Source organism: Aquila chrysaetos, chromosome 12, assembly GCF_900496995.4.
Source record: "Aquila chrysaetos chrysaetos chromosome 12, bAquChr1.4, whole genome shotgun sequence".
NCBI classification, from domain to species: Eukaryota; Metazoa; Chordata; class Aves; order Accipitriformes; family Accipitridae; genus Aquila; species Aquila chrysaetos.
This window is the reverse complement of record NC_044015.1, coordinates 7,708,209-7,732,739: the sequence shown is the minus strand read 5'-3', so window position 1 is coordinate 7,732,739 and position 24,531 is coordinate 7,708,209. Positions and strand designations below refer to the sequence as shown.

At 52.6% G+C, this 24,531-nt stretch overlaps 2 protein-coding genes across 10 annotated transcripts in view; one reads left to right on the top strand and one right to left on the bottom strand.

Moving 5' to 3' along the window:
- The window catches only part of DNM3 (dynamin 3), a 200,373-nt gene extending 190,223 nt beyond the window's left edge, over positions 1 to 10,150 (top strand). For 7 of the 9 annotated variants that reach the window (XM_030032131.2, XM_030032129.2, XM_030032128.2 and 4 more), the window contains one exon: positions 4,068 to 8,505. In XM_030032131.2, coding sequence (XP_029887991.1) covers positions 4,068 to 4,137 — 70 coding nt within the window. In that variant the 3' untranslated portion in view covers positions 4,138 to 8,505. Of the gene's footprint in view, positions 1 to 4,067; positions 8,506 to 9,961 lie in introns of those variants that run through there. The other 2 variants (XR_003925936.1, XM_030032130.2) reach the window with 2 other exon arrangements.
- Positions 10,151 to 15,125: 4,975 nt separating this feature from the next.
- Positions 15,126 to 16,232, bottom strand: PIGC (phosphatidylinositol glycan anchor biosynthesis class C). The gene has a single exon (XM_030032134.2). It carries the CDS (start codon positions 16,111 to 16,113, stop codon positions 15,235 to 15,237), a length of 879 nt encoding a protein of 292 aa, XP_029887994.1. The 5' UTR covers positions 16,114 to 16,232; the 3' UTR covers positions 15,126 to 15,234.
- Between the last annotated feature and the right edge of the window lie 8,299 nt (positions 16,233 to 24,531).

The following is a 24,531-nucleotide window of genomic DNA, read 5'->3' as shown; positions in this document are numbered from 1 at the left end:
AGCTAAAGCTTTTAGGAGTTCTTTTAAAACTGGAAAAATGGGGTGTGCTGCTTAGGTTAAAAATAAATGTAAAACTTTTCCTTTTTTAAAAAGTTTTTGCATAGGGGTAAAAGTTACCCTCTGTTCAAAACCCCACTGAGCTCTTCAAAGGAGGAGTCTCTGCAGCAACATCAGGGAGTTATTAAATACATACTTAGTCCACAATTTTCATTGGTAAATTCTTTATGTCTGCTTAATGTGTGCTAGTTAGAAGAACTGATTCTTTCTGCAGACTCGTTTACTCAACCCTGGGGACCTATGATCCCCTGCCCCTTTAGCACTAACTTTTACAAACACTGTTTCCCTTTTTTTTTTTTTTTTTAAAAAAAAAAAAACACCAAAAAACCACAACAGACTGAGCAGCCCCTTAAAGGGGCCAGGCAGCGGGACTCGGCCCCCAAAACTGGAAAACCCAGCTGAAATGCTGGAGACAATAACCAAATTGGAATTACCGCAGCAGTGACATTTTTACAAGAAGGAGCTTTCTATGAACCAGGAGCCGCTTTTCGGGGCCTGGGAACAGCTCAGCACTGCAAATGCACCCCCAGGCTGTCGGAGTCGCTCCGATAACACAGAGAAAACGCGGTCCACGCCGTCTCTACCACTATCATCCCTTGGCCTCAGACTAAACATTTAATTGGGCTTAGTCACATATTTACTCACTGACATGGCAGCCAGTGCAGAGCAGGGCTCTGGGGGAGGTTGTTTTTCTCCGGTTTTCCCTCACTCCTGCCCACAGGCAGGCTGGAGCTCCCTCTGCTGCTCTGCCCTCCAGGTTACTGCCTGTTTGCGCCGTGTTACTCCGCATTTAGAGGGTCTGGCAGCGCTCATTTATGGAACCTTTGCTCAGAAAGCGATGGTGTCGAACTCATGCTAGGCTTCCCTCAGACCTGCATTTTTTCGGAGGTGCCCAGAACGGTGAGGAAGGTGGGACTACATTTGCAAGGAGCAGCACAGTGCTGGTTGCTGGCTCTATTCTCTCAAGGTGGTGGTTTGGGTGCCCAGGCTCCTGCACCCCTCCATCCCAGGGAGCGCTCGCACTCCCAGCCACCGCTCCAGGCATAAAGGAGGGGGAGAGGCAAGAGACGTGTGGGTCGGCCTCTCCTCCTGTCTTTGGGGTTGAGATTCCTGTTAGGGTGGAAAAAAAGGTCTGAATCCTACATGCAGTGTAAAAAGGGTCACATAATGACTTGTCACCTTGAGGGGGAAATCTAGTGACAGGCAACTTCAGGGCTTGTCCTTTCCTGCACTTGGACTCGAGCTTCGGCTCGTGCCAGTTGAAGCTGTGTGCTGGTGGCTAACGAAGGCGAGGTCTCTTCCCTGAGCTGAACCCCTGCGCTGTGCTCTGCCCGGGGACTCGGGAGCACGGCCCTTCTTCCTGCATCACCGGCACAGGGAACCGGAGACGGCCGGGAGAGCGTCAGCAGCAGGACCGGAGGTGAATGGTGCTTTTGCAGGTCTTTTCCCAAGTGCTGCCTTTTCCGAAACATCTGCCACTCCTTTGAAAGGCACCTCTGACCTCCAGGTAAAGGTCCCACTCCCCCAGTCACGGTGCGCTGCGTTAAGGAGCTGGAAGGAAGCCCCGTGCGACTGCACAGGGGCCAGGCAGCACCCTTAAGGGGCAGAGGAGAGGGGCTGGAGCTAAGGAGAGGTCTGCCTACTCCTCATGGACATGCCTGCCCATACCCGTTGGGAAGACACACACGCGTGTATGTATGCAGAGCGTCCCAGGTACATGCGTGTGTCTCCATGGGAGGTATTCATAGCGTGGAGTGATGGAGGAGAGCTTGAGCTGAGGGTTCTCCTCAGTGAGCAGACCTGCCTGCTGGGCAGTGCCACAGGCAGAACAAAACTCTGACGCTGCATGGGGCGAGGGGAGAGGCTGCAGCGTGTGGCACTGCGCCCCAGGCCCTCGCAGTGGCAGCGGCTCCTCGTCGGAGAGGCCCCTCCCTTGGGGGTATCACCTTCTCCTTGGAGGGGTACTCTGGAGTGGAAACGAGAGCCTGCTGGGGGATTTTTCTGTTCAGGTCTGGTCTGGGCTTGAATGAAAATTCAAAATAATGGTCAGAGAGTACAATGACGGCTCTGGTTCAAGGAGGAAATGGGGCTCAGACCTGATTTTGGTTCAGGTTTGGTTTGACTGATTACATCCAGGAAATCCTCCCACTGTGCTCTCCAGTTTCTGATCCTGCTGGGCTAATAGCAATTTGACTGAATTACATTATTTGAATCCAGTGTGCTGCATTCAACCTGGTATTAAAATGCATGCTTGGGCTTGTATCTTTTAAATTTGATATGAAGACAGCTGTATGCATTTTCCTTTGTTTGTAAATTGTATACACATGATACGATGTTTTCAGTAAGCGCTAAACAATGCAATGTGAGGCATTTCAACAAAGGAATAATTTAATGCAACCCAGCAGAAATGCAGAGCCTTAGAAGTGGTTCTTTATGAAACTACGGATTTTGGAAGTGGGTCCAGAAGACCTACACTGGAGCAACAGAAGAAACAATAGTTAACACAGTAACGTTTTTTCTGTAAGAAAAATACACCATGAAGAAATATTTTGCCTATTTTTTTAGCTTGTTGTTTTACTTGAACGCTTCAGTTGGCATATTTTGTATTTGTTGCATGTTAGGGATTAAAATTCTCATTTCTTCACCAAAAGAGAATATTGTCATACAAGATACACTTTGAGCCAAGCAAGACTTTTTTTGTCAAGTGTAAATTTGTCTCATATATATGTTCCAGTTCAAAGATTAACACATTGTTACATTCTTTTCATCTTCTATTTAGCTTTAACAGAATGAGACACGTTTCCTTTGTAATCTTCTTCAGAGACAGGAACAGTTCCTACTTTCACAGGTGGAAGACAGCGTTAGAGAGGGCTGTACAATTTGTCTTGGCCATTAATGAAGTCTGCTGAAGCTGGATGGGAGCTGAGGAGCCCTCGGCTCCCCACCTTGTTCAGACCCAGGGTTCATGCCTCTCTTAGAGCAGTGATGCGCTTTCGTGGTGATCTGGGCTGGGCTAAGGAATAAAGAGAGAGCTGGTACATCCCGTTAAAGAAAATGGGGAGCAAAAGCACTGTGTAAGAGATGGATTGGAATAACTGCAGCAAAAAAACCCTGCTGGAGGGTGCTGGATAGCAAGCTAAGGGAGCAGGCTGGCTGTGAGGAACAGTGTCTTAGGTACATTTATACAGCACGAAGCAGTGCCACACAGAACTGTCCAAGCTAGTGCAGGCGCTGGAGGCCAAACAGGTATTGTCATCTCAGATCCTGGCACAGGCTTTGCTCAGCAGTGGGGTGTTTTAGCCAGGTCTGAATTGAAATGCAGGGGTCTGCAGTACATGGGAGCCTGTGCTGAATCAGGGAATAAAGACCCATAAGCCTTCCCAAAAAATCTGGGACTCCCTTAGCAGTTACTGAAGTCGATAGAGGAATGCATTAGAGGTAAATGAATGAATCCAGAAGCCATAGCCATGGCTGGGATTTTCATAACTGGCTATTGATATAAAGCCTGAAATTTGTGCCTCAAATTCGGGCACATTGGCATGGATCCAGTTGGCCCAACTGTGCAAGAAGCTGGAGGTTTCTCTGCTTCTGCAAACAGCAGCTGAAGTCACTGCAGCCTGTCTTCCCAAATCCAGCTGGCCACTCTGAAATGTGCCTGTAAGACTGCTCTGAGGCTGTCCAGGCTGGGACCAACCCCTGAGAAAACAGGAATAATGACCCTGCCCTGATGGTTTCTGTGGCACAAGAAGGTAACTGTGTTCAGAGAAAACCTAGGCTGTGGACCAGAGCAAAGAGCTGTCTGATGCGTGAGAGGGCTAAGGCATGGTATGCACGTGGCAAACACATCGCTTTCTTCCTTCTTGTGGATGCTTAGGGCTGTCATGCTTCAGTGTATGTGGAAAGAAGATTGTTGCGTTTGGGAGCATGCGCATGTTCACGTAGTGACAGCAAAAGGTGCCGGGTTCGTTCTCAGTGTTTGTGCTTATTGTTTCTTCTCTCTTTCTCTCCAGTCGAAGACCACCTCCTTCACCTACTCGGCCCACTGTAATTCGTCCGTTAGATTCATCCCTGTTAGACTAAAAGAAGCTTCTGGCATGTCATTCATTGTTAACCAAATATGTGGAAACAAATTGCTTGATAACTGTTGCAATAACCAATGTATAGTCGCATGTATGGACATCTATAGGCAAGTAACCAATTTTACTGATATACTCTCTGTCCATTCTGCATTGTTTATGATGTCTTAAATGTTCTGGGAAGGTCTGCGCTGCCTTGACTTTTCCTTTTGCGATAGCTGATGTTAGCTAACTTACTGACACGTCTTCACCCAGGCAACTGTGCTCACAGTCCTGTACAGCAAATGGAGGGCTTGACTTTGTGTGTGTTTGTGCATGTGTTGATTTGATCTGCTGCTTTTTTTCCTCTTATCTGAAAGGAATCTTGCTTTTATTTGTACCTTTCAGGTTTTCTGTCGTTTGGAATTACACAGTTATGCCCATTTTCTCTTTTAATGGCTAAACTGGGCAAAGAAAAACAATGTGAGTTCTTACCAAGCTCTTCTGAAGGCCCCACACTTCCATGTCTCTCTTGCAAGAAGCTTGCTGGTTGGCTGCTTCTCCTATAATTTCTACTTATCCGAAGTCTAGTTTTTATGGAATGCTGTTAAACAAGAAGGGTGTGTATGGGATAATGCGTGTTTTACTTTATTTCCACATTTTGGCAGCTGACATGCAAAGTTGGTTGGGTGGTTGGTAATGACCAGGCTGTGGTGTCCCAGCTTGCAGGGCTCAGCGTGGAGCCGTCTCACCCTGCAGCAAGGATGTGAAAGGGCGGTTGGAAGAGCCAGTACACGACAGAGCAGCGTGTGCCAGCTCGCTTTGTCCTCTGCTGGTGCTTGCTCACATTCGCACTCCCACTGAACTCATGGGAAGCCTTGGGTGTATGTGACTGCATGTAATACGTATAAATGTACTGCGTGGCGGGATCCAGAGCACTGAGCGTTGCTTTTGGTCATTTTGTGAAACAGAAGGAGATGTAGATACCGATATAGATATATGCACAGCTGTGAATGGGCTACCGCTACTCTGCCCACTGTGTGAGCCAATTCACAGAGCTATGGCCTAGATTTACATCTGAGCTTTCTAAGGGTCCGGTTTGGATTTGAGATATTTGCTCACACCAGTCAATAAAGTTCCACTATGCCCCCTATATAAAGATTTTCTCTTCGCATCACTTGAAGCCCTGCACACCTCAGATTAGGGTCACTTTATCCAACTAGGTACTGAGAAGTGCTCAGCTGTGCATCCTGGCAATGGATTATTTTAGCAGATGTTCACTTGCAGAGGTCCTCTCTGCCTATTGTTTTGCACGTTATATATTAATGCGTTATAAAAACCTTTTGTCTTAACTGCATTACTTCACTTTAAACACTTAGGGTCAGTGTCAGCCTTATAGCTTCAAACTTACTGAGTTAAGAGAATTAAACTAGAGATGAATTTGGCCTTGTTTCTTCAGAAAATATTAATTGCTGTTATTACAATTATGGTTACAGATCCCTAGGCAAAGCAATTGGTGGTTTCAAAGGCCCTCAGTATAATCAGTCTAATAAATTCATTTATTGAGACTGCATGTAGGGCACCAGTATACTGTAGCCCCATGGTTAGGAAAAATCCAATCAAAGAGCCACAATAAATGGGGATTTAGCCCGTTAAGTATTCCCAGACTGCTGATTAGTTGTGCTCACCACTGAAGCAAATCGTGTTTCAGCTTGCGTAAGAGAGACGAGCTTGGGAAAGCATCATGATTTGTATGTTAGCTTAACTTTAATTTCCTGTCAACCTTATACTTGTGACACACACCTGGGGAGTCTAGAGGTCAAATTCTGAAGCACAGTGAAGATGGAGTTTGTCAGAGCACCGGCATCTTGGTGATCTCAGAAGACTGCTTAAGTGGCTGGTGTTTGTTTGGAGAACAGGCTCAGATCTCCAACACCAAGTACACAGGATCAGCTTTCAAGGGAAAAAAAAAAGGTTGCAAACCCAACTACAGTCATATTGATTTTTACTACAAAAAAAGAAAACATATTTTGATGATTTTTCTTGTGTTCTACACAGTTTTCCACTGTGTAGTGCTCTCTGCTGTAACATGCAGTGCATCTATTAGATGTATTTTTATAAATAGCTATAGTAGTCCATGCTGTTGCCTAGCCAGCAAACCTGTATATAGTTTATCAGAACCCTCCGTTACTGACTGGCAGCTGCCTGCTGATGGAAAGCCAGGCTTAGCGCTCCAGCCACAGAAGGTCACTTTAACCCCAAATTTTGATATTCATTCAGTGATACTGCAAGGCCATGGTCTGGGTTTATCCCACTGTACCCCAAGCACTTGACTTAGTTGTCCAAGGTCCCCTTTGTTCAGTGGAAAGAGGCAGCACCTCCAGAAGGCAATTCAGACCGGTGTGGCTGCATCAGAGACAAGGGTGGTAATGCTGGTAAATTAGGAGCCTCAATTAGATGACATAGATCCTGGCCTAAAAACATGTTTTTAAATCCTCTGTACTTGAGAGTCCTTAATTTACTTTAATGACTGTTTCTGTCAGCATAAGGAAGTAGGTAGAACAATTCAGCACTGTCCTTAACTGTGCCCCCCCAAAAATTGTATTTCTCAGCAGTAATCCTGAATTGTAAATGAAGTTCTCAAGGGTGGATTTACCCGAAAGACGAGGAGGAGGAGGCAGTGAGGCGCCTGTGGCCCCACTGTCAGCACCATCTGGTTCTGCGCTCAATGTTGAGGTCGTGAGACACAGCTGCACAGCCCCCCTTCCTCTGCATCCTCATTCAGATCACATCTAAATCTGGCCCTGTGCCCTAAATGCAACACTTTTAGGTGTGCAGGTTAATAATCAACCTTGACCACAGAACCAGAGTTTGATGGCTTTACCTCTAACTTCTTGCATATACGCTTTTCAGAATAAACTGCGTAGAATTGATGTTTCTGGGAAAAATGCTAAGTGCTTCCCAAGAAATTGCCACATCCAATTGAGTAAGTACTGTCCTCCCAACCTCAGCCCGTTTCCTCCTGGTGTACAGCGCCTGGAACGGGTTTATCCCACTTGCTCCTGATGCTGGCGAGTCATGTCTCTCCTGTCCTTTGTTCTCAAAGGAGCAGCCTTGACAGCAACTCGCTCCGTGCCTGAAGGACAGCAGGACGAGCACCCTGTGGATCTGCTAGAGGGACCGGCTGCCTTGGGCCAGCCACTGCCCCCTCTGCAGACACTCTTACACAGGGTGACCTAAGCCTGAACTCCCATGTCTGAGAAGCACGGGTCGCTCTCCCTTTCTTTGATTCCCTCTGGCAAAGCCCAGAAGATTGCCAGGGAGTGGTGGAGACTCCCATTAAGCTACAGCAGGGTTTCTGATCTTACGTGAGATGCATAATTAGCTGGATGATGTACGTGGCTAAGTTTCAGGAGGGTGCTCATCTAGTATTGCATTTAGGCTAAGCCTGAGTCTCTGCCTGGAGAACATGTTCCACCTCACTTCGTCATGGCTGACCAACAGTTGAAGAGCTTGCGCGTGCCGTAAATAGCTCTCGGCCTTTAATCTCAAGGGATCTTGTGTTAGGATTAAAAAGATTGTATGTTCAATGAAAAGGCTTATGTACATAGTTAATGTGTGTTTATTTTATAGCTGATCTTGTTGCACTTTCTGAGTAAGCCTCATAAAAGTAGATTATTTATTATATTAAAGGAGATACATTATAGGTTATGGCATCTCGTGTTAAAGCATAACATAGAAAATACTATATCGCAGACAGCTACACTAAACAACATGTATACAGCATATTGAGATTACTGGCTAGTTCTGTCTTTCTGTCTTAAAATAGTCCAAACTTCCTGAATTGAAAGCAGACCTATTTTGCACCTGTGACACCGAGGAGGCACCCAGCCTCTTGGTGTGCTTATGGCACAGTTCCTCCCACTGTGGCATTGAACCTCCTCCCCGGGCTCTAGCAGAACAGCTCCCTTGTGTAAATGAATGTTACCCTGCCTGTCTTTCCTCTTGCTTTGTCTGCAGGCGAGCTGATACCGATGGCTCCTCCCGTCCAGACAGTCCTCCACTCTTGCTTGATATATGATTTGTCCCGTCTTGCCGGCCGTTTGCTTTACTGCCTGTCTCTTTACTTTTCCAGGATGGTGTAATCGATGACTTCTTTTTGTAAGAAGCAAACGCTTAATTTCTTTCTGAATTTTGCTCTGTATGTTAATGCCCTACTTCATATGAGCCAAAACATCTGCCTTTGGTTTCATAATCTGTAAATGGTTCCTGGTGTTGACCTTTGAGCAAGCAAGTCGATTCCTGAAACCATGGTCATTACTAAGCATCACATACACCTGCTGTAAAAATGTTATGCTGCATTTCTGAACCTGAAATAAACTGTAACTCTTGATGGGCTTTTATTATTACTTTCTGGATGCGCATGAGTGGTCTTCTGTCTCTCACACCATCATCTCAGCATGCCGTACTCCACCTCTGTTGGGACTACAGTGAGGATTTATCAGAGAGGTGTGTTGCATTGAGATCACTGGAGGTGTCATTAAAAGGGGAGATGGGGCAGATACAACCCACGGGAAGCATTCAGCCTGCTGCCCTGCAAGGGGCTGGAGTGCTGCAGAGATGTTTTGCTGGGAAATGGATGAATGTTTTTCAAGCAGTACCTGGTATTCATTTCATTGCTGGGGAAGGCATGTTTTGGGGAGATTCAGAGCTGAGAAGAAGGCCAGACTGAGCCCTCCAGAGCAGGAGCTGGCGTAAAAATCTGCATGTGTATGCGTTATGTCTGGAAGGGATTTCCCCCTAAAGTGGTTGTATATGAATGTACAGATGGCTTGATTACTCAACTCCTCCTTCAGATCAGTATGAGCCAAGTAACTGGAATCAGTGCTTGGAGATGGTCTGTATGGCACGAGAAGCACAACAGCTTCCTACGGGAGAGGACATTTCTCACTGAGCACAACGGTCACTATGTTGGTCCTCAAACAGGTTTTGGGAAAGGAGGGAGCAAAAGGTGGGATGAGAAAAGCAGCAATGTCCCCGTTGTATTCACTTGCTTGCCTTAACGTTTGGAGATAATTTTTTTTAATAGTCTTTAATGGCTATGCCTGAGGCAGTCTGTGCACCACCCCTCAGTGAACAGCAGTGTCACACGTGTCCCTTCTGGCTGGGGTACATTATGTACCCCTGTATAAGTTTGGTTCGCGGCATGTTGGTCGGTGACATGTCAGTGCTCTATGCTGCATAACAGAAGCATCCGCTCTTCTCTAGCCACTGCACTGGGCCATCAGCTGCCAAGGGTCTCTCTTGCTAGGGTTGGCAGTAGATTCATTGCACTGCTGTCACCCAAGTTTTTAACCTTTCCCAGCAACGTCGCCTCCAGATACCCCAGTCCAGCCCATAGGCCATCTTGTTTGATCGTTCCCGATTTCATCAGAATCTCACGTAAAAAAGGTCACCTCCATGAACAGTGTTTGAAGTGGATAGTGGTGCAAATTTCGATTGGCTGGGGAAAAGCTCTTCCAGAGGATATTATTTGCTGCAAGAAAATTAGAAAGCCTGTGACCAGCGACCTCCACACTTTTGATGCGATTGTCCTAGTTCTCTGGTGCCAGCAAGTCAGATGGGAAGCGGTGAGGGTGAAAGCCAAGGCTGTGCTGTGATAGCCAGCTGATTCTAATCTTGCTCTTGCTCTTTTCCTTAATGTGCATGTTCTGTGCCTTTTTCTCTTAACCCATTTTATTAAGATAATTTTGTATATGAGTCATTTTATTGTATCTTGACCTTTTGTTTTAAATCTCTTCTCCCCCCCCTCCCCGTGAATTTTGGGTTATTTTTTGTCTTTTTCCTAGGCGACCTCCACCAGCTGTTCCAGGAAGATCATCCTAACACGCATTTCTTTTTTGTTACATGCAATCTGTCTTTTTTTTTTTGTCCAAAATTATCTTTAATTTGCACTAGCCTATTTGTAAATAAAGATTTTATTTTCAGATGTCAGTGATAGCCTGGATATAAAGAGAATAAAAATTCTGACTACAAAACAAATGTGTGCTGGTTTTCTATTGAAGGGTATACCCATTCTTTCTCACAGGGAGCCATTCACACCCCCATGGAAGAAATTGCCTGGGCTCTGTGGAGACTCCCACCCTCCGAGGTGGTGGAGGGAGGGATGTTCTGCTGGGATTCCACCACTGCTTTTGAATTCATTAACCACCAGAATTGCTCCATATAAATGGCTTTGGCTTAGTGTTAGCAGGAAGAATAGCCAGCTTCTTTAACAACAAAAGAGGCCTAAAACATGTCTAACACACCACCAGCAGCACCTGGCTGAGTGGAAAGTTGAAGGAGAAGATTGCAGCAATCTCTAGACTGATGAATCTGCACAATTATAAATAAATCACAGCTGCTCTGACCATTTTTTTCAAGCTAAACCTCTGAATTCCTTGCGAGCCGACCTCATTGGAGCATCTGAGCTCAAATAGCTGTAATTAGCTACCTCTGGGATTCCAAATGTGTCTGTCCCTATGGGAAAGATAAAATCTGGGATTTAACATTTAGAAGATGTGCTTGTTTTGGGCGCCAGAGAAGTATGTGAAGAGTAAGTCTAAAAAAAAGGGAAAACTGATGGGTTTTACTGACTTTTTTCTCATATGAAAACAAGGGTCATCTCATAACCATGCAGATAAATCAGAAGGCACTGCACAGATATGAACTGTGTCAGAACAAACTGCACAGATCAGGACTCCAGCCTGTTGTTTCAGGAGCACAAACAGGACGACTCTTTGTAGTAGGAAGTTCACAGTGAGAGGGAGCTGCAGTGGTGCTGCTCAGGGGATGGCGGCAGGAGAGCGGAGGAGGTCAGTATCGTGTGTGTAGAAGGGGGCCTGATAAACAGACTGTGCTCGGTTTCAAGCCAGGTCTGACACAGCTTTGCTGAATTTGGGCAATTCCTCTTGTTCCAGCTGATCTGGGTCCCTGCTGACCTCTCATATATCCAGGGAGCTGCTGAACTACCTGCATGTGCTGGTAAATGCCAGACACTGAGTTTGCTTAGTTATAAAGGGGTGCAAGCCCAGAGAGCTGTAGGCTTACACAGATTTTTCTTTCTTCTCACTTAGACTTTGTCTTTTAGTAGAGTACAACAGAAGAAACAGCAATGGTATTAGCAAAAAGGGAAAAAAAAAAAACCAAACACAAACCAAGTACAGAAATTCTTAGGAGAACGAGATAAATAATCATTCCTGCTAGACCTCTGAATTGCATGCGCTAAACTAGGAATTGCTGAAGCTGGAAAGAGTACAGTGATGGGCAAGGTGCTTCCCAGCACCCTGGGAAAAGGGAGAAATGGAGAAGTGAACACAACTGTCTCAAGAGTAGGGGATGAGGAGGGGAGCTCAGATTGGCCATATCTTTCATCTGTGGAACTCATTGCTGTCAGGTACTGAGGCAAAAAAAAACCTCAGCAGTGTTCAGGAACTGTGTATTTTCAGGACTACTACAGAAGCAACGGCGTTTGTACCCAGCGAGCTCTTGAGGAGGTTCTGGCCATGCTTCATCTCTCAGGTAAGAGGGAATGGGAACAGCCTGAATTTCACAAGCTGCTTTTTTTCCAGGTTGTTCAAAAATCTGTTCCACACTGGGGGAAGCTCTCACTACATTCCCTCTGGGATACAGCATGGTACCAACAGATGAACCAACAACAAATAAAAGGTGGCTGATATTTTAGTTGTATGGCCTTACCTACAGCACTGCAACCTGGAGCCGCTGCTGTCCTCTGAGCTGCTAGCTGACCTCCAGGCATTACGCTGTAAGGCACAAACTTCTTTCTTGGAGCATTTTATGGTGTTAAACCTTTCACAGAAATCTTTACCTTCTTCTGAAGTATTTGATAAAAAATATTGTTGGAAACAGGACTCTGAACGTCACGGTTTTCTGGTAGCTATTCCTAAAATCTCTTAAGTAGAAAGACAAAGGTACTGGTCTGCTGGGAAACCTTGGCACATTCTTTAGCATCAACTCACGGGATGACTTTTTGTGAAGAAGCTGTATAACCTTGTCTGTGCTGTTTCCACCCTGCAATGGTATACATTCTGTGGCTAGGTGGAGAAAGCTAAGGGTGCTGCACCAGCGGGTGGCGTTATGCATCCTAGGCTGCTTTTCAATGGATGGGTTAGGACTAAAATCCTATTTTGGTTTCCTGATCATTCATGTTGTTGCCGTTGCCTCTCACATCACAAAGCTGAGAAAAGCTTAGTGATTACTGTGGGAATTGAAGAGATACAAAGATCTTACCTTCAAAGACTAAAGCTTCACTCTTTCCAGGCTTCCCAGATCCAGTCTCCCACGTGGGGAGGGATGTGGGCCCCTGACAGCACAGTGTGGGTGGCTGACACTTGCCTTTCCCTGCTGCAGAGGCCATAGATGGAGATTCCAGACGGCACGTGTCAGCAGCTCCCCCAGGAGTAAGGCTTATCCCCAGCCAGTTTACAATTACTCGCATTTGGCCAGCTTCAAATCAAAAGAAAATGTCCCATTGAAGTACTCAATCTCAGTGGACTTGGAAACTTAAGAGAAAGAAACTGCACTTCCTTGTAATGCAAAGTAACATTTAACTCTTTAGAGTTGGGTGATGATGATTTGGTTGCATACAAACTGAGAAGGACCTATTTCTTTGGTCTCAGCGTGTGCTTCATCAGAGAAGCCAGACTGGTATGCTCAGGTAGCAAATGCTCAAAGGGCATCTAACTGAGCTGGGCATAGAGTTATGGCAAAGTTTTGCTCTGTAGAGGATATTCTGACCTCAGGCATGAAGACATACTCATAACGGCCATTTATTCAGCATCTTAAATAACTTCAGCAACATTGCAGAGCATGTGTCCTCAGAAGAAGGTCAGAGAAGTCCTAGGGAAACTCCACGTGGCCTTTGCGTCTCCTCCCCGTCTCTCTCTCTTGCATTTTTCCCTCCTTCAAAGTCCCTTTGTACATCCAGGCCACGGACTGGGCTTTACATTTTCATCTCCCAGCTTAGGGAGAGCAAGGTATCTCTGCGGGCAATCTAAAGGGAGGGCTAAGCCTTTCCCCAGAGGATCTCTGGGCAAGGACTGAGGCTGAGGAGGAGGTGAAGAGAAGGAGCTGGGTGAAGCAGATTGGCCTGGGGCCGTGGCAGGGATGAAACTGCCTGCAGCAGGCTGGACGGGACACATCCTGCATCCTGCCTGGAGCAGGGCGGACAGGGCCTGCTGCGTCAATCAAAGCCCGTGGATCTGCGTAGGTGATCCACTGGGTTCCAGCTGTGGCTGAGGCGATGGTGGCAGACTGTGCCTGTCTCCACCTGGTGTGTCTGAGTAGTTGATGTCTGCACTTTTCCTAACCCAGAGCTGGTTTTGAGAGCCTGAATTTGGGAAGAGTATTTGGGGGGAAACATTTTTCCTTGGGAGAATGGGTGCAGCAGAAACTCTGCTTTCTTGTAGCCTCTTCCGTGACAGACATTAACAACAGGCGCCAGGCAGGCTAGATTTGATGTACTTTTGATTTACACTCAAGCCTTGCCCTACCGATCGATGGATTCTGTGACAGCAGCGTTACAATGGCATTAGTCCAGCGCAAGACAGGACGTCCCAGTCGCTGAGCAGCTTTCTGGAAAACCTCCCTATGAAAAAAGTCTTCTTTCCGAAGAACTAAAAAATGTCATCTTGACTGTGAGCATCTGGCTACTCTGTGCTCCCTGCGAGACTGGAGCACAGGCTCTAAACTTCTGCAGGTTTTAATTAAAACCAAAATGAGATGTAGTCGTCACCATGACGACAACAGCAACATTTAACACTTGGCAAGAGCCGTAACAAAGCACTGGAGGTGTTGGGGACTCCGCCGGGGGTTGCTCATTTCCGAGAAAGCCCAAGGAGCGCGCAGCAAGCGCCCGCTCGCTGGGGTGAGATGCCGGCGCTCAAAGGGATGGGGTAAATCAAGCAGAAAGTTGCACTTCTGCAGCGTTGGGTTTCCAAAAGAGAAAAATTTCCTAAAAACCCAGGTAATGTCAAATGCATCCCCACGAGGTGGGGCTGGGGCAGGCATGTGCATCCATCCCTTCCCTCTTGTGGTGCTGGCTCCGGTGGGCTCTGCCAAGGGCCAGGCTGCCAAGGGACGGTCCCAGATGGGAGCAGGGAAAGGGAAAGCACCGCACTGGGGAAGCCCTCCCGGCACCGGGGCTGGCTCGTCCTGGCCTGGCCTGGCCTCCAGCTGGACTTCTTTGCCGGGAGCGCCCTCTGTTGCGGTGTGTGCGGTGCCGGACAGATGGCTGCTGGACAGACCGTGCTGGACAGGACCTTGGTGGGCCCTGCTGTTGTCGCAGCATCTCTCCAGCTGGTGGGTGCACCCACAGGGGACAGTGCTGAGCTCCGTCCCTCTGGCTCGGGGTCTGCCCCTGTGGTGAGGCCAGATCTGCCTCCGGGAGGGGGTTAGAGGGGGGGAGGAAGGCATCTTGCCTCTTCACCCCCCCTCTCCTAAAGGATTTTGGATAGCGTGGTGTCTGGCAGTGTCGTGAGGCTATTCTGGCATCAGTGACCAGCGGGGTGCAGGTGAGCAGGGCTCTGCACCGCACCCATCCCAGGTGCCCTCGTGCTCGGTCCTGCAGCACCCACCACCCTGCACCTCCACCCCACCCACAGCGACCCCCACCCAGCCCCCTTCCCCTCCAGCCCTCCTGGGCAAGTGCTGTCAGTCCCCATCGCGCACATCGAGGTCCCTGGGGCTGAGAACCTCCATGGGCATGTCGTGGGGCACATCTGAGGCAGATGTGTGTTTCTGTGTGGTGTTTCTGCTCGGGGGATGCATCCCACCCCGCCCCCTCCCAAACGCAGGTATGGGTCTGTGTGGCCAGAGCACGCACTGTCCCACTCGCCTGCGCCCCGAGCTGCTGCACGAGCCGGCCACTCTGCGGGGTTCAGCTCCTTCCTTTGCCAAAACCAAGCGGGTTGGGTCCGGAAACAGATGCTGAGGGTAACGCAAACGTGGTCCTCGTTGCTGTGTGAGAGGCTTTATTGGGCTGGTGCCCTCCCCGCAGCGCTGTCCCCCAGCAAGGAGCTTTGCACTGCTCACAGCAGAAGGTCCCTCTCCCCCTGGGCCAGGCCTACATGAGGAACCTGGAGAGGTCCTCCTTGATTTCCGCCTCGTCCCACGGCCCGTGGATGTTGTCCTTGAGCAGCTGAAGGCGGATGAGGCAGTAAGGGCAGAGGCAGGAGATGGCGAGCAGCAACGAGGCGAAGAGCACGGCGCCCACGCTGGAGACGGTGGCCAGCCCCCCCAGCGCCGCCAGCGCGAAGAGCACCGTCACCCCCACGTAGCACCGGGGCGTCCGGGCTTTCAGCTTCTTCTGCAGCATGGGCCAGAGGGCGAAGATCTGCATGGCAAAGGTGACCATGACAAAGGCGTGGAGGGAGCGAGGCAGGCGGGAGGCCAGGCACACCGAGGCGAAGATGGCCATGTTGAGGGACAGCGTGCTGGAGACGATGGCGGCGTTGGCACCGTAGTCGAAGAAGATGAGGTGGCCAAGGAGCATGAGGGCCGACATGGCGTAGATGGTGTCCGTGCTGACGGACTCCGTCAGCGTCTTCAGTACCGGCGAGAAGCCGTAGGTGAAGGCGGCGAACACCAGCGTGCTCTTCAGGTCGGCCCACCGCGTCCTCCCGCTCTCTCGCCGCCCGGCCCCGCCGTCCACGGCGTCGAAGAGGACGTAGCCGAGCAGGGAGGTGACCAGGGCCGCCCCGAAAAGCCCCTGCGGGCTCAGCATCCCCGCGTCCATGTACCACCAGGTGACGACGAAGACGCAGACGCTGCACAGCTGCTGCACCACCGCTCCCGACTGGAAGACGACGGCCCGGTACCGGTACCGGCGGGCGTGCACGTTCTTCCGCAGCTCCTCCAGGAACCGCTGGTCCACGTAGTTATCGGGGAAGGGCTGCCGCTCGTACAGCACCTTCTGCCACCGCCGCCCGGGGACCGGCTCCATCTCCCCGGGCCGGGCGGAGGGCGGGGGGCTCCGCCGCCGTACACGCACCCGCGGCCCCGGCCCCGGCCCCGGCCCCGCCGCCTCGGCCGGGCCCCGGTGGCGGCGCAAGGGACGCCGGGGCGCTCGGGGCTGCCACCTGCCGGCGGGAGCCCCCGGCGAACGGGGCCGCTTCCCCCGGAACAGGCGGCTGGGGCGAGGGCGGGGGGGGGGTGTTGCGCCGCGGGAGGTGCTCGGGGCGGGGGGCACCGTCAGGCCTGAGACCCCCCCCGGGGCTGCCCTCCCTTGTCCCTGCAAGCAGGCTGTTCCTTGCAGCCAGTTTTGGGTGGCTTTTTTTTTTTTTTCGGGGGGGGGGGGGGGAGGGGAGAGCCCAGCTCTCTGTCAGGATCCGGAGTGCCACAGCCCTTATCCGGCACGCAGGCTTCTGCATGGAGGTGCTGCTGGGGGGTGCCTCGCTCTGCCTGTCCGTCCCCCCCCCCCCCCCAAAATGGCAGGGCTGGCAGCTGCAGGAGGTACCGCCGGGAAGGAGGGATGCTCCCTGCTGCGGGCTGGGCTGGTCCTGCCACGGCCCCCACACCGGCTGTGCCCACGTGTCGTGGCAAAGGGCTGCTGGGGGACCCTCCTGCACCCCAGCGTGCCATCCTGAAGAGGCCGTCAAGAAGGGCACAGCTGGTCGGTGGGATTTGGTCTGGTCCTCTCTCTGCTTGGACATACCGGTGTACGTCCAGCGTCATGGCTCGGCAAGTGACCCCAGCTTGTGCCATGAGCCCCACTCCCTGTCCCGGCCCAGAGAAGCACCCGCTTTTCTGGCCAAACCAGGCTCCAGCACCCACGTCAGGGAATGTGGATGTGATGCTGCGAGCACAGGTCACCTTTCCCCTGCAGCTCCTGGCTGCTTGCTGCTTGGTCCTGCCCTGCTCCCCGAACCTGCCGGCACCCTCGAGAAGTGGGGCAGGAGGAAAGGGAGAAGCTGCTGGCTGAGCAGGGGCCGAGAGGTGCGGCTCTACAAGGACACCCATCTCCTGCACCACCCATCCCCTCGCCAAAGGGACCGAGCTAGTGTGCAGCAAGAGGAACAGGGAACAAAAGGGACGAGGGAAGGTTTTGCAGAGGCAAGAGGTGTTTTCCTTAAGTGTGTGTTTGTTTGTGCTCAGGTCAGAGCCTTCCCAGCCCCAGAGAGGTGTTTGCTGCGGAGGAACTGCTTACTTTGGCCTCTCCCGAGAGGCCTCAGCCCGGGGTAGAGCAGCCCTGAACACTGCCCTGTTTGTGCTTCAGGAAGGGGCGTTCATGGCCGTCCTGTCACAGTGGGAGCAGGCAAAAGAGCTGATGGTTGTTCCCCCCCCCCCCCCAGCCCTCACATGTTTCCCTTCACACAGGCCAGAGCCAGCCAGCGCCGGCCGCGGGGGAGACTCCAAGCAGGACCCCACCTCGTCCAGATACGTGCAGAGCAGCAGGTAACCCCCACACTGCTGGTGTGCCTTCAGGGGGGGCCTCGGGCTGAGCCACCCCACAGTGACATCTAAAAAGTGCCACCTCCCAGCCCCATATCATTGCACTTGTTCCGCAGGGTAGGATTGGCTGCTCATCCCTTGCAGGTATCCCATGCCAAGGGGTGAAGCTGGCAGCTGCCAAGCCAGGATGGAGCTGGACTCAGTTTTAGCTGCCCTACCTAAAAGCCCCCCCATCCCCACACTTTGCACGGAGCCATGCGTGTGCCTCCGTGCACACAAGCCAGTGCCCACAGGGACAGGGAGTGCTGCCAGCTCCCACGATTGCTGGCATTGCCTTGAAGCCCAAGGCCTGGGAACTTGAGATTTGGAATGAAATGTCACTCTCCCAAAGTCACAGAGTAAAGCTGGGGCATGCAAAAGAAAAGTTTGGAGGCAGCGCGCCCCTCCTGCTCCCCTGAGAAGTGCCACGGCCACCATGGTGGAGGGATGTCACCTCCCATGGGCACGGGCAGGGCAACGCTGTGCTCTTGCTGCAGCCGGGTTATGGCAGGTTTGGTTTGACTTGGCCCTGGGCTCTTGTGCATGACCGTGATGCTCTGGGGACTGGAACAGTGGGCTGGGGCGTGATGCTGCCTCAATGTCGTCAGGTCCGTCTGGAAACCCCAGTGAAGGGGGGAGAGTAGAGGTGAAGGGTGCTTCTTGTGCCCCTTGAAATCTCCTCTGCTGTGGACCACCAAAGTCCCCCTCAGAGGCAGGGAGAGGTGGGAGACTGCTGCTGGTTGGTGACTCGCAGCATCCCTGAGCCGTGCTGGGCGATGCCAGCCATGGCGGTGGCAAAACAAAGCCCCTCTGGGAGATGCCAGCACAGCAGCTGTAGCCCCCCACGGGGTGCCCAGCCACCGGACAAGGGTATCACCCTGGCGCTGGCTCCGCACCCTTGGCAGCAGCGACCGCAGTGCCAAGACCCACGGGGCTGGCGCCCACTCGGTGCGTGGGAGACCCCAACGGGCTCCGGCTCGAAGCAGCTGCCGCTGCTGCGCTGGCACTGCGTCCCCGCAGGAGGGGACAGTGTTTGCTCTGCCACGGTGTGAACGTACCGCCCACAGTCCAAAGGGCAGCTCAGCCCTGCCCGGGTGGCCCAGACTTTGCCTGCAAGGGAATGACTCACCTGCCTGCACAACAGTCCTAGCGGGACCCGCCATGGGACCCGCCACGTCACTGTCCGAGGGGAACGTGTGCCGTGGAGTCATCCTGGGGCTACGTGGCCGGTGGGGCTCTCTTGGTGGGGACAAGCAGTAGCTAAGGTCAAGGATGCAAAAGCTCTTTCTGAGCATCTTAATTCCCACTCTGGATTCCATGCAAGAAGACCTCCCTCACCTCACGATTAGGTGTCCCCAAGTGCCACTGGCCTCTGGAGAGGCTGTAAGGTGGTGAGAGCTTTGAGACCCTCTGCTGAAATGCAGGAATGACGAGCTGGATGTCATGACGCTACAAACTCTGTGTATGTTGAGGACCTGCTGGCTTGGCTGTCCCCTGCATCCCACTGTGGCTTTGTTTAGCGTCTGCCGGGCTCTGAATGTTTGAATGTTTGAATGTTTGCTAAAGCTGTTTGGAAGGAAGGCTGGAAAAGGTGACAGGCTGGGACTGAAATAGCTGTGTCTGGTCTAGACCTCCACTGGAGATTCTTGAATATCAAAGTATTGAGGGCACTGCACCCCCCACCTCCGGCTTGGGGCTGCCTCCAGGTGTGTCTGCTTCTCCTCAGGGTGGGACCATCACTTGTGCCCCTGAGAAGCAGGCTTTGAAATAACTAAACAGCACACCCCGCTTAGGGTTTGAGCTTGCCTGAGGCTGCATGCGTGAGGGTGGATCCTGCACCTCTCCATGTCCCTGGGCTGGGGCTCTTCCCCTGCATCCCACCCGCATCACCCCTTGGGGGATAGGGCTGTCCCAGCTGCAAGTCCGCAATGGTGCCAGCAGCTTTGCAGGCTGCCTTGCGGTGTGGGCTTCGTCCTTCTTGCCATCCCCCTGCAGCGAGCGGTGCCTGCAAGGGTTGTGCTGCGTGTCCTGGGTTGCTGCGGCGGAGGTGGGTCCCTCCACGGGCCTGGGGCAGTGGCACGGACGGGGCTGCCTGCGAGCGCAGCTATGGACGCTTGGGCTTTGTTTCTCTGCCAAGCGATCCCCCAGCCTTCCCCTTTGACCCCGGAGCCAAACCCTCCCTCCACAGGAATGTTTTTTGGGGGGAGGTTGGCACAGCTCCAGCTGCTGAATTTTTCCATGCCCAGAGACTGTCTCCTGCCTTAAATGGCCCCATAACATGGGCTGCGTCTGCTTGCCTGCAATCACCTATTTAAGGATTTTTTGGCTCCAGTCCCCAGCAACGAGTGGGATGACACCAGCTTAGCGCCTTGCAGCTGGGCTGAGCCCCGTGGGGGGACACTGGGGCACGCGGGGCTGGTTGCCCTGGGGTCCCCCACAGCGGTATGCCTGGGCATGGGGGAGTTTGGTGCTGCTCCAGCTCTCCCAAGCATCTCCCTTCCTGTGTGCAGGTCAGATTTCCTGGATCTAGCTCCGCATCCCGGTCCCAGGGGGACTTGGGCCACTGGCAGCATGTGAGCCAGCAGTGGCATGCCCTGCGCAGAGATGCCCTTGCCGTGGGCAGCCCGTGCCACCGAGGGATGCTCCTGGGCCCCGTCAGGCACAGCTCCTGCCCACCCAGCTGAAGCTGCCCAGACCTCCGAGCCCTCCTGCCCTCTGCAGCATCTTCCACTACCCAGGAAACCTCCCTGCAAGCTCAGGTGATGGATGCTCTGTCTCATACAGGCTCAGCGGAGGCCCCACCGGCCCTGGCTATGTGCCGCAGCGCTGGTGGTGCAGCCAGGGCAGGGAGTGTGCCACGATCCCCGTGGGTCTCTGTCCTGAGGCCGGACAGCGTGGGAGCACCAGGAGCTCCTGGTGGGGACATCACCGATTTCAGTGTCAGAACTCTCTGTCCCAGGCAGGTCATTTCCAGAGCACAACCTGCCCTATGGAGAGGAGCCTGCCCCAGGGCACAAACCAGGACCTTGCCGGAAACTGCATGGGGGTATTCCAGGGTGAATGGCTCCTGCCCAGGACAGAGAGGACCTAAATGGTGGTGAGTTGCTGTTTTCCCTTGTGGCAGCATCCTAGGGGCATGGGGGACAGGCTGGGCAAGATGTGGAGGCTTATAGGGGGGCACAAGGGTGGTGGGAAGGGAGGCAGAGCAGCCAGGGAAGGGGGAAACTAGTACCCTCCCGAGCAATGAGCTGAGATGAGGAGGTACCCAGGCTGCTGGAGAAACCCAGTGATGCTGCTCAGGGCTGGGGAGAGCAGTCCAGGAAATTGGGATCGGGTCTGAGGGGTCCAGGCTGGACCAGCATCTGCCAGGGTGAGGTTTGGGATTTGCTGACCCTGCTGCAGGGGGAGAAGGATGGGAAAGCTGCTGTGGAGCTGTGCTGAGGAGCTGGGGCAGGAGAGATGCAATGTGGAAAGGCACATGCTTGCAGGGACATGACCTCTGGAAGACACAGTCTCTGGGTCGGCTGCGAAACTGAGCTCCCTCGGTCCTGGCATTCCCCAGCGGTCAGCACGGATCGGTGAACCCCTGTGGCAAAACACCCTCCCCACCGCCCACTCTGGGCTCCAGGGAGAGGGACAAGCCAGCCCAGCTCCAGGGCAGTGGGTCAGTAGGGTCCCATTTTGTAGGGGAACTCCGTGAAGGTCAAGATGTCACTTAGTGAAGATGTTTTTGGTTTTTAATCTGCTTTAAAAAAAAACCCCAAAACTAGGAAACTGCAGCCAAAAATGAATTCAACGATGTGCTTTGCCACCTGCAGGGTGCTCCAGGGTGGGATGAGTCCGAACTTCAGCTCTCCAGGTAAGCTCAGCTCAACCCTCAGCCATACATGGCACGTCCCTAATGCACAGACATAGGCAGGAAACCAGACCTTGGGGGTGAAAAATTAAAACCTGCCTTTGGGACCTGAGCGTGGGTTGTCATGGAAGGTGAAAAATGTCTGAGATTCAAGATTTGGGAGTGAGGAGGGTCTTATGGTTCACATGGGTGCCCCCGATACCTGGAAGAGCAGGGCTGGGGCTCTAGAACAAAGATTTGCCGAGTGGTTTCTGACTCCATTTGTCTTTGTTTAGCACCGAATTTGAAGCGTGGGGATGGGATGTGAAGTGCTGATCCAGCCCTGCCACAGTTAGTGAAAAGGCATCAAGAGCTGCAGGTGGCAAAACACTGAAAAAAACCAACTCCCCAGAGGGCAAAAGCAATGTACCATTGGGGAGAGCTGGTTACCAGGGTGGTGGTTGCTGGAGCCACATGCCAGCTCTCCAGTGCCAGCTCTCCATCGTCCCAAGCCTCGTCCAGCAGCCACTTCCCTCCCCTTGCAGCTTTGGGATGCGGAGCGAGAGGCACGAAGGGACCCACTGTTTCATAACGGGGTTTTTACCATCTGCCCAGCGGCTATGTTTGTTCTATAGCTGTGCAGGTGCAAAGCAAGCCAGAAATAGATGGAGGAGGGGACACTGGATGAAAAGGCGCATGCGAACAGACCGGCTGGGGAAAAATGTGGCATGTACAGATCAAAAGAGGTTGTAAATCACTGCTTTGGCTTGGTGCACTGCGAAAGGATTCTCCTCTGTGCTCACCTTCCCACTTGACTAGTAAAGAAGCATTTGTTCAAACACAGCATGGCCTCAGCCTGGAAACCCAGCAGTTTCGGAGGAGATATTCGCTCCAGGAGCCCCTCCTGCCCTCTTCCCAAGAACACCTACCTGAAGCCTCCAAGCAGGAGCCCATGCTCTTGGGAAGAGTGATGCGATGTCGGGGGCTGACGTGTGTTTTACACAGGCAGTGCTTCTCCCTGCAATACGAGCTCATCCTACCCCAAAACACAGGGAGGAGGGTCCCCTGGTCCTGGCCCTGCAGGACGTGCATGTTCCCCCACGAGCACGTGGGTCCCCGAGGAGTGACAGACACTCCCTGCTACAGGCCACCCCCTCACCCGCCTCCCTGTTTTCAAATATCTGCCACGGAGGGGATGGAGCCAGGTGGGAATTTAGTTTATTTTAGTACTCTGCAAAAGGGGAAGGGAAGCAGCTGAGCCCATGGCGTTCCCCATGTGTGCCCAGCCAGCCCTTCTTGTCTCTCAGCCCCACTGCTTGCATGTGGCAGAGGTGCTGCTGCTCCCGCGCAGGCTGTGCTGCCCTGCCCGGCACGCTCCTGGCACGCTCCCTGCACGCTCCGGGCACTGCCGCCCCAGGGCCCCAACTGCCCTCCTAGCCCCAGGCCGTGTATGTGGGTCTTGGTTTTGTGTTGAGAAAGCCACGGATATGCCGTCCTGCTAGATCACACACCTGCGACGTTGCCTGCTTTGGTCTCAATTTGCATGGAGCCATGGAGGAAACCTGGCACCATGTTGCGCTGGGGGTTTTCCTGGCCCCTCCGCTCACCCTTGGTGCTTATGGGCAGCTTCAGCCCATGCTGTCCTCCCAGAAATAAAGCCCCCAGAAAAGCTTTACACTTCCATCACAAAGTTTTGCCATTTCTGTAGCAAGATTTGCTTTTCCTTTTCCCAGGGGGGCTCAGCCGGCAGCTGCCAGGAAGCACTGGGGGGACCAGCAGGCACCCACCGCAGCGGTTCACCCCACTGGAAGCCCCGGTCCCAAACTACATCGTGTGACCAAGAGTTAATTTTGATTCTCTGTGTCTCAGTTGCCAGCAGCCTTTGGACTTTCCCCGCTCCATCAGCCCCTCCCAGAAGGCAAGAGCAGCTCCTCGGCTGCCGACTGCGTTGTCTTCTCCATCTGGCAGTGGGCAGTGGCTTCTGCACCGGTGGCACGGCATTGGGCTGAGATGCTGCTGAAGGTCACACCTTGAACGCCTGCCAGCCAGGCTAGGAGAAGGTGGGCCCCTTCTCCTTGAAGCCATTTTCCATCCATTCCCAAGCACCAGCTGTACGAAATGATGTTTTCTGTAGTGCAGGGGCTCTGTGGTCCCGAAACAGGGCCAGGAGATGCTGCAGCTTCCTGCTGCACCCTGCCTGGGCATCCCCACTGGAGCAGTAATTTTGTCTCCTATTTCTAGGCAAAATTAAAATTGAAACGAAGCCACAGGAAATGAGCAAACCAAATACAAATGTTTTCAAAAGTGGAATTCCCATTTCAATTACTTAATCTTATTTAAAGTTTTGATTTTCAGCTTTTGAGCCACTAAAGAGGGGGCTCAGAGCCAGGCGGAGGAAATCTCTCTCTGGACCCAGCTGTGCCCCCTGAGAGCCGTGCAAGGGGTCTGAGCCTGCCACAGGTGGTCCCGGCCACGGCTCCATCACTGCTTTTGGGAGCCAAGGGACTGTGCCACCGTCTACCTGTGCCAGATTTCAGGGCTCTTTCAGGCAGGATTGGGGCTGGATGGCTGGAGATCAGAGCAGTCGCTCTCCTACACCAGGTCACACAGACCCTGCCAAGTGTCACTGCGTGCCATCGTCCCTGCCTGCCAAGAGGCGAGCTGCCTGCCGCTCCTCGGTGCCGTCGCACACCGCCGCACCAGCCCACACCCACCCACGCTGGCCTACATTAAGTAAACCTAACAAGGCTTTGTGCAGAGCCAGCATTTTGGTGACCCCGGCCTGTGAGTATCTGCAGTTTGATCGGCCGGTCGCTGTGACCGCAGTCACAGCCCAGCAGCCTGGCATGGCATTGTCTGGGTTTTAACTGATGCAAAGGAGGGGCGCAGGAGAGGGAATCAGTGTCTGCGCCGGGGTATATCTGGGACCTGCGTTGGGGACCGCAGACACATGGCCCTCCCTGCAGGACAGCACGGCAGCCCTGGCATGGCAGAGGCATGACAGGAGCAGAATCACTCCACCGACGGTCTCTGTTGCCTCAGCCCAAGGGTGAAACCTTGCAGAAACCCTCCCCAAAAAGCCCATATCTTGGAGAC

Excerpts from the sequence above, each read along its gene's own strand:
- PIGC (XM_030032134.2), bottom strand. The coding sequence starts at position 16,113 with ATGGAGCCGGTCCCCGGGCGGCGGTGGCAGAAGGTGCTGTACGAGCGG.